General features: G+C 38.6%; 1 protein-coding gene across 1 annotated transcript in view; it reads left to right on the top strand.

The window, feature by feature from the left end:
• The first annotated feature begins 6,896 nt into the window (after nt 1-6,896).
• Nucleotides 6,897-9,664, top strand: part of SYNPO2L (synaptopodin 2 like) — a 68,396-nt gene continuing 65,628 nt past the window's right edge. Inside the window, exon 1 of the mRNA XM_081329001.1 lies at nt 6,897-7,088. Coding sequence (XP_081185127.1) covers nt 6,978-7,088 — 111 coding nt within the window. The 5' untranslated portion in view covers nt 6,897-6,977. The remainder of the gene's footprint in view (nt 7,089-9,664) is intronic.

Here is a 9,664-nt window from a genome sequence, read left to right as displayed (position 1 = left end):
GACTTTGTATGCATTTGTCATTATTATTATTATTATTATTATTATTATTATTATTATTATTATAAAACTTTTATTCATTAAACATGAAACTCAGTCAACTGAACATTCAAACTGACTGGCACTAATGGTTGACATGGGTTGCTGCCAGCATCCTAGGTATCAACCAGGTATCTTCTTAAAATGTAAGATGTTCCGAATAGCGCAGGTTTATGTAGCTTTGCTGGAGTTATTGCAGGAAGCTGCAATTTCTTGATTTATTATTATTATTGTTGTTGTTGCTGTTATTGTTATTTTTCAGTAATGTTGCTGATGCTTTGATGGGATTCGAGGCCCTCTGTATAGGATCGTGGCAAATACATTTTCACAGTTCTTAAGAAGAACGTCTGTCTCCCATCAGTAGTCCTTCATCCAGAAACATAAAATAGTTTCAGATGATTAATCTTTCGCTGATACTATTTTTGTAAATAGTGATTTGCCTATAGTATTTTTTCCTTCTATGCTTATTCCATGAATTACAAGGGCAGATAGAACACCATCTATTATTGCAAATTCTAGATCTTGTTAGAACTTCAAAGTCCAAGATGATATAGTTAGCCTGGATTGTATCATTCATCCCCACATGGCAAACAGGGAAGGATAACTTGATGGATCTGATGAGTCATACTGGTAAGTGCTTTTTTGTAGCCATGCTTCTGAAAGACAGCACAAGTCCAGTGTATTTGTTTCAGGTTTTCATAATAAGGAATTGTCAACTATCTTAACTTTTTCTCCTGTAATAGGGATCAGTTGCATTCTCTCTTTAGACTCAGAAGCATTTCCTATTGTTCCAGAATATCTTCCAAATATTACTTTGACAACCACTTTCATCTTTTTTTTATTATTGAAAAGTTTTACAATACATTTTATCTTTAACAATCCCTCCCCCCCTCCCTCCACCCAACCCTTCCTAACCCTCCCTAACCCTCCCCCCACCCCTTCCCCCCTCCCCCCTCCACGACTTCCCAGAGCTAAATACAAGGTATAAAGGTAAAAACAATCATAAACAACCATATGTTAACAACAATAAACTATTAAGTCTATCGCACTCTAGCTCATATAAAATGACTACAAGCAGTACTAATATCACATAAAAAACTTATACAAATGCTAAATGAAACTTTTTAGTCCCATATTTGTTCTGGATATAATCAATCCACTTTTTCCACTCCATAATATAACATTGTTGCGAATGGTCTTTCAAATAAGCCGAAATCTTTGCCATTTCCGCCAGGTCAGAAACTTTTAAAGTCCATTCTTCTATAGTCGGCAGTTCCTCCTTCTTCCAATATTGACCTACTAAAAGTCTTGCTGCCGTAATTAAGTTCAACATCAACTTAGTGTCCACAACAGTAGTATCCGTAGTTATGCCCAATAAAAACAATTGCGGACAAAACTTTATCCTTTGCTTAAATATCTTCTGCATATTCCACCAGATTTTAATCCAAAAAGCTTTAACCTTTTTACAGGTCCACCATATATGAAAATACGTTGCGTCTTCGCCACCACATCTCCAGCATTTAGGTTGATAGTTCGGATACATACTTGCAAGCTTTTTAGGATCTAAATGCCACCTATAAAACATTTTGTAAAAGTTTTCTCTTAAGTTTTGAGCTTGCGTAAATTTTACGTTCCTCGCCCAAATCTTTTCCCAAGTGTCCATTGTGATAACTTCTTGAATATTCTGAGCCCACTTTATCATACAATCTTTAACAAGTTCTGTTTCTGAGTCAATTTCTATCAATGCAAGATATATCTGTTTGATATGTGCTGGACCCTGATTTCTAATTTGCTTTACCAGATTTTCATCAGTCATTGAGAAACCAATTTTCTGGTCTTCTTTCCACCTGGCCCGTAATTGACCATATTGAAACCACTTTCATCTTTTATGCCCTTTCCCTCCACTTTTCCTACTTGCAAGGAGTTATTTCTCGCATTGTTTGCTGTCTAAGAAATCTTTCTATTTATTTATAAAGTACAGTACGGGTACTAATAATCATTTCCCCAACCCTCTTACGTTTTCTTCAAGCATTGCAATGAGCTTTAACTTAATCTTTCTATAGATTCTTGGATTAAAATAATATGCTGTATCAGTTATAGAGAAAAAAACATAGTGATCCCTCTTGTTAAACCGTTTTGCAAATTTCCCTGCCAAACTGTTTGCTTCCATTCTGAAACTGACTGCTTTGCATACTTTTTTAGATTATGTGAAGCAGCCTCTGCTTGGTAGCAATAAAGAATCATTCAGTCATACACAGTGAGCCATGAAGCAGTTTGTAGGACATATTCTTTGTAGTTTTCTTTTTATTGTGTTCTGTTTTTTCACATAAATCAGCCTTTGAATATCCTTAAAAAGTAGTGTTATATGGACAAATGCATTGGTATTTGCTCATCTGCTGTTGTAGGCTGGGCTGGGCAAGGCTAGGCTAGGCCAGGGGAGATGGAAGTCTCTGGGATTTATCACAAACTGACAAGTAGTGCTTAGAGTCCCCTAGGAATGATTAGGAATTCAAACTTAAACTTCATCACTCTTCAGTTTAATTCACTACATGAAATTGGTGCTTCCAGACATTGGGACACACAATTAAAGGATTCTTAAAATAAACCAAAATTATAAGAAAGCCAAATTCTCCAAAAGAGCTAAGTACATTGCAACTGAAATTTCACATTCTTAAAATATATATATTTCATCAGCCTTCCTTCATTCTTCACTCTACTCTATTCAGATTAGTTTATTTATTGACTTGTAGATGTTGCCGGGAAGCCTAAGTGTTTTTTGGCTCTGAGCCTCATTTCTCTGTCCTTGGGTTGGAGAGAAAAAGGCAGGCAGATCAAAGTTGTATAAATCATTTGTCATTATTTTTGGGATTCTGCAGGGATTGCAGGATACATGTTTAGTACATTTCTTTCTAAAACTACTAGAAAATTATATTATGATACTTATAACAACTTTGGATACCATCTTTTCTTTATTGGATTGTTGCCAGCAGTACAGTGTTGTAGCTGAGAGGTTTCAGTATGGAGAAAGCATTTTAAATCTCTGCGGCTATCATTTTGGTAAGGTGACCTTGGGCCAGTCACTTTTTCTCAGCCCTAGGAAGAAACAATGGCAAACCACTTCTGAAAAACTTTGCCACAAAAACTGCAGGGACTTGTCCAGGCAGTCTCAGAACATTGGACATGATTGAATGGGGAAAAAAATTAAATCCAGAGTAGGCTTGAGCCTACTCAAGATCATGGCATCCGGCCCTCTCAATTCCTGGCAAATAGATGGAGAAGAAATTGAGGTAGTGACAGATTTTATTTTCCTGGGCTCCAAGATCACTGCAGATGGGGACTGTAGCCAAGAAATTAAAAGACGCTTGCTCCTGGGGAGGAAAGCCATGGCAAATCTAGACAGCACACTAAAAAGCAGAGACATCACCCTGTCAACAAAAGTGCATAGTCAAGGCTGTGGTCTTCCCAGTTGCAATGTATGGCAGTGAAAGCTGGACCATAAAAAAGGCTGAGTGCCAAAGAATTGAGGCCTTTGAACTGTGGTGCTGGAGAAGACTCCTGCGAGTCCCTTGGACTGCAAGGCGATCAAACCGGTCAGTCCTAGAGGAGATCAACCCTGACTGCTCTTTAGAAGGCCAGATCCTGAAGCTAAAACTCAAATACTTTGGCCACCTAATGAGAAGGAAGGACTCACTGGAGAAGAGCCTAATGCTGGGAAAAATTGAGGGCAATAGAAGAAGGGGATGACAGAGAATGAGGTGGCTGGATGGAGTCACTGAAGCAGTAGGCGTGAGCTTAAATGGATGGTATTTTTATACCCTGTATTTAGCTCTGGGAAGTCGGGGAGGGGGGGGAGGGGAGGGGAGAGTTGGGGAGGTTTGGGGAGAGAGGAGGGGGATGGGAGGGGTTTTGTATTCAAAAATGTACTGTAAAACTTTTCAATAAAAAACAACAACAACAACAACAAGGCTTGAGCCACAGAAACTAAATAAGTCAAAAGTGGACAACTTTTCAGCTTGTGTTTATGTGTTATATTTTGTCATATAATTCATGTTAAATATATACCGGTATTTAAAACACAGAACATAGAATAACAGAATTGGAAGGGACCTTGGAGGTTTTCAAGCCCAACCCCTTGCTTTAGCAGGAGATTCTATACCATTTTAGACAAATGGTTGTCCGGTCCCTTCTTAAAAGTCTCCACTGTTGGAGCACCTACAACTTCTGAAGGCAAGCTGGTTGGTTATTCTTATTGTCAGGAAATTTCTCCTTAGTTCTAGGTTGCTTCTTTGTTCAGTTTCCATCCATTGATTCTTATCTGGCCTTCTGGTGCTTTGGAAAATAGTCTGACCCCTCTTCTTTGTGTCAGCCCCTTGAGTATTAGAACACTTCTATCATGTGACTCCCAGGCCTAGTCTTCTTTTTACTAGACTAGTCATACCCAATTCCTGCAACTGTTCTTCATATGTCTTAGCCTTCAGCCCCAATCATCTTTGCTGCTCTTCTCTGCACTATTTCCAGTCTCAACATCTTTTTTATATTGTGGTGACCAAAACTGGATTCAGTATTCCAAGTATGGTCTTATTAAGGCATTATAAAGCAGTGGTATCACTTCTTGTGATCGTGATTCTATTCCTCTGTTGACGCAACCTACGATTGCTTTGGCTTTTTTGGCAGCTGCATCACATTGTTGGCTCATATTTAAGTCATTGTCCACTAGGACAGAAAGATCCTTCTCATGGTTACTGCTGTTGAGCCAATTTTCACCTAGTTTGTACCTGTACATTTGATTTTTCTTGCCTAAGTGTAAAACCTTTTTTTTTATACTTTGAATTTCATTTTGTTAGATAGGGCTTAGGTTCAAGCCTGTCAAGATCCATCTGGATCTAGTTTCATTAAGGACTACAAGCTGAGTGCGATTTGTCAACCAGTTACAAATCTGGTTGTGATGCTGTCAACCAGTTACAAATCTGGTTGTGATGCTGTCTATCACATTTTTCTAACTTACTAGGTTGTGGTCTACTTTGTTGAATGCCTTACTGAAATCTTTTGGTTATAACTTTGTTTGTTTCTAGATGCTTGCAAATCTGTTGCTTGATTATCTTTTCCAGGATCTTTCCAAATACTGTATTGATGTCAGGCTGATTGGTATGTAGTTTCCTGGATCAGTTTCCCCTGCTTTTTTGAAAATGGGGACCACACCAGCTGTTTTCCAGTCCTCTGGTAGTTCCCTGGTATTCCAGAATCTTTGAAAGATATGGTACAATGCTTCTCACATAACACCTGCCAGTTCTTTCCGAACTCTGGGATATAATCCATCAGCTCCCAGTGGTCTGATCTAGATCAGAGAGGTGTTCTCTTACCATTTTCTTGCTTATTTTAATTTTAATTTTTAGATTTTCTTTTATTATGCTTTGTTAGGTTGAGCTATATTTTATTTTTGTGTGAAGAGTGATGCAAAGAATGAGTTGAGCAGCTCTGCTTTTTCTCTATTGCCGGTTACTTCTTTCCCATCATCTCCTATTCCTGGACTTTTTTCTTTTTTTATATATTAGATCCAGTATAGCTTCCCTCTAGTTCCCTCGTCTACCTTTGCATAACAAAGTTGTCAGCTAAGTTGGTCAGGAACCTTTTCAATCTCCCACTTGATGCAAAGTTTGTCTCCCATAATAACTGATAAACCAATTAACGTACTATTTCATTTGAGTTTTTTAAGTAGAAATCATCTTGTTACTTTGTTCATGAATTTATTTATTTATTTATTATTGGGATTTATATGCCGCCCTATTTCCCAAAGGACTCAGGGCGGCTAACAACAATAACATACAATAATACAGAAGTTAAAAGAAAAATTAAATTAATGGCCCTGTAGAATAAATTAAAATTAAAATTAAAATAAGTTAAAAATTAAAGTTAAAAATTAAAAACATAATTAAAAGCCCTGTCAGTCCAGGTCAGCCTGGTAGAAAAGGAGTGTTTTGAGGCCGCGGCGAAAGGACTGGAGATCCGGGGCCATCCGAAGCTCAGGGGGGAGCTGGTTCCACAGGGCTGGCACTCCCACAGAGAAGGCCCTCCCCCTGGGGGTCGCCAGCCGACATTGTCTAGCCAACGGTACCCTGAAGAGGCCCTCTCTGTGTGAGCGCACTGGGCGATGGGAAGTCGTTCCTGGCAGCAGATGGTCCTGCAAGTATCCCGGGCCTAAGCCATGTAGGGCTTTAAAGGTAAGTACCAGTACCAGAATTGTTGCATAATACTACATTACTATAATAGAGCATGCACTTCCATGCTTGTGCATTGCAGTATCCAAGGAGAAAATTTCCATAAGTCCCACTGAAATGACTGATAGGTCGCACTCATTGTAATGTCTTGCCCAGATGAGCTTCCCACTTCACTCACATCAAGAAACAGAAGTGGCTTTTATGGAGGTGAAACAAACATCTTAAAAGATTTCTTACATGGGCAATAAATAACAGCAGAGAAATCTTTCAGGAGCTTTTGTAATTCCATGTTTTATTGCAGCGCTTAAATCAAATCATCCCCAGCCAGAAAAGAATGAGACAAAGCTCTGGAAAGACAGGAGGTGAGCTATTTTCAGCCATGAGTCTGGAGTGAGACATCCAGGATCTGTTTCAGGCCAGGAGGTGGAGAGGACAGAGAGTGAGATTGACAAGATACATGTGCAAATAACTCGGGCCTCTTACCAAAAGGGGTATCAAATGCTTGGCAATGGTCTGCTCAGCAGCTGGACATTTGGAAGAGTATCAGGTGTTGGGCTTTTCTGTGCCTGGGAAAAGGATGGGGGGCGGGGTAGAGCAAATCAAAGGTTGGGAGGGACTGGAGAAAGTAGATGCAGCAATGGGCATGCAAACTACCATCTTCTAAGAGCTGGAGATTTATTTTACAGACAAGGTGTTTCTCACACACACAAAAGGGGTGCTGAGGGGATGGGAGCCAAAGACAAAGAAGAGGTGCTTGTGACTCTCTCTGGAGGAGGACCCTGGGGCTTCCGCTTACAGGGAGGCTCTGAACAGAACAGACCCCTCCAAGTATCCAAGGTAAGACTTTCTAGCTCTCTGGAGAGGACACAGATACTGGGGAAACAGGTGGGAATCTGTTTGCTCCATTCCAAGCCATTTATTTTCAGGACTCCCAACAGTCTTTCTTGGAGTTTAAATATCTGTGTTTGTTGTATGTGCAAATTATTCTAAATTTCAAATAAATATGTTGTTGCCGAAGTCCATATGATCTCTGTAGCCAGAGTTTTATTCCCATGCTACTAGTTTTGTTAGCTGAGGAAGCACATTTTAAAATTTAATCTTCAAAGACTGAAAGTAATGTGCTAAATAAGAACCCAAAATTTACTATTCCTCAAACTGATATTTTTAAATTTTATTGTAAAATTTATTTAAAGTTTTTCCCCCCAATTACACGTTACAACTACTGTAAAAAATGATAGATGGCAAGTATTTTGCAATTTTTCTTATGCAGAGGGGATTATCTCTTCCAAATAATATCTACTGTAATAAGTATATCTTCCAAATCCATAATTCAAGATTTAGTGCAATATTTTTATCCATTTACATTTTTCAACTCAAACTCAGATGTTTAACGTACCAGGTTTTTAAAAATTGTGTCAAAAATACACAAACATGTATAGTCATTAGGAACTAAAAAGTGTTGAAAATAAAAATGGAACTTTAAAGAAGGCACTGGCAATATTGCTTGAATTCCAGAGTCCTTTGCTCCTGACCAGTGTAATAAAAACATTGGGAACTCACTGATGAGTTCCTGCCATGAAAGTTGTTTAGGAAAGTTATTTCCCCTTGAGAACTTTTAAACTGGATCTGTATCTTCCATGAAATCAAATTAATCTGTATGCATATGCTATATCCACATCATCTTAAAATTAAACCACTCTGAAACCAACACAATATGTAAATCTTGTTTTATAAAAGCAAAATTGTTTCTAACAAAATTTATGGTGATGGCGTAATACTATTTATATCAGAGTTGCACTGTACTGCCTAATGTTTTCTATCAAGTATCAGAAGATTTATCAGAAAGGAATAATATCTGTTGAGTGCATGTTTATTCCCATATTGCTTTCTATCAATGAATCTATAGAGGCTGCCAACAGCAGATCTGTAGATATATTTAAATTAATAATAAACATGCAAACAACCTATAAGTGATTCTAAAATCATTAGCTGTAAGATCCTTAGGAAATATGCATTAAACGTTGTGGTAACACAAACATTTCTCCAATAACTAACCAAAGAATACTTCCACTCAGTGCTTTTTTTGTAAAAGAAAAAGGTGCCAGAACTCACACATGTCATACAACCCACCTTGCCTACCCTACAAGGTTCCATCCAAACAAATGCCGGAACTCCATTCTGGGCATTCTATGAGAAAAAAAGCCCTGCTTCCACTACTATTCTCTAATGTCACCTAATTTTAGAACTGAAATGAAGCTGAGCATAAATGAACTGTTCTCACCATTTTAGTTATGGGGATGTGATGGGTCCTTTTCTTCTGAGAATTAGCAGCTCACTAAAAATTGGCAATCAATTAGAAGGTTCTTTTTGGCAAAAGATGAGTGGAGATATCTCAGCCAATTTATAACCACTGCCAATAAGTGAGGGCCTCATCATATTTCCTTAGTTTCAAGTCAAAAAACCCACCACACCCATTTTTCTCTCCCTATGAACAAAATCTGTAAATCAAATGTGAATCATCTCATGAGTTTGTATGGCTTAGCTTAATAATCCCATTTTAAGTGTTCTTTATCCATCTTGCCATGATGATGGGAGAAAGTAGAAGGCAGGATGAGTCAGGGGGCTTACAGACTAAACTATTTACAACTGTTGTCCTACTTCATTTATGAAGTTAAAGTTATTGAATTGTAAATGTCTTGTTGCTGCTGCTTCTCCCATCTTATTTTTTTACTGCAGTAAAAAAGGTTTTTTTTTACTTTACTTGCATTAAGAACAGAAATGGTATCCTCTTTTGTGCAAATATGGATGGGAAATACATATTGTCCTATTTGGGGATCAGTTTTGAGGACTGGGAGCTGTGAAGGTGTAGTTCACCTGTAGAAGTTGTGAAGGCAATGTAGTGAAAGTCTACTTGAGGAAGCCATATCATGCAACCATCAACCAGTCCAGAACTGGCATCAGAGTGGTCAGGCTCTTTGAGGAAGGTCTGCAGGATCAAAGTAAGACTGTGGTCCAGGCAGTAAAGAATCCTGTGCAAAAAGATCTGCCAGGCAATTAGGGTTCAGGGGATAAAAAGATTACACTGCACACCCTAACAATGGAATGGCTGCTCTCAAGCAAGCTATACTGGAAGCTGCTGCTCCCTTATCTTCTCAGCTGCAAAGGCAATCAAGTTGTCCTTTAGTTCCCTTAATGTTTTTCTCCTGAAACTGAGCACTGTAGCACTCACTGGCCACCTGATAATGCTGTTGTTGCTATCACCTGCTTAGCTGTTTTTTCTCCTTCTCCTTCTCCCCTCCCTCCTACTCCTCCTTTTTCGCACTGGCCCAGGCTCAGTGCTGGCCTGGTTTATTTAGATACAAGGTTTCCATAGAGTATTTCAGCCTCTCTTTCCATCCAAGAAGCCTTCCAAG

Source organism: Vipera berus, assembly GCF_964194415.1.
Source record: "Vipera berus genome assembly, chromosome: 5".
Lineage (NCBI taxonomy): Eukaryota > Metazoa > Chordata > Lepidosauria > Squamata > Viperidae > Vipera > Vipera berus.
This window is presented reverse-complemented; position numbering and strand designations above follow the sequence as displayed.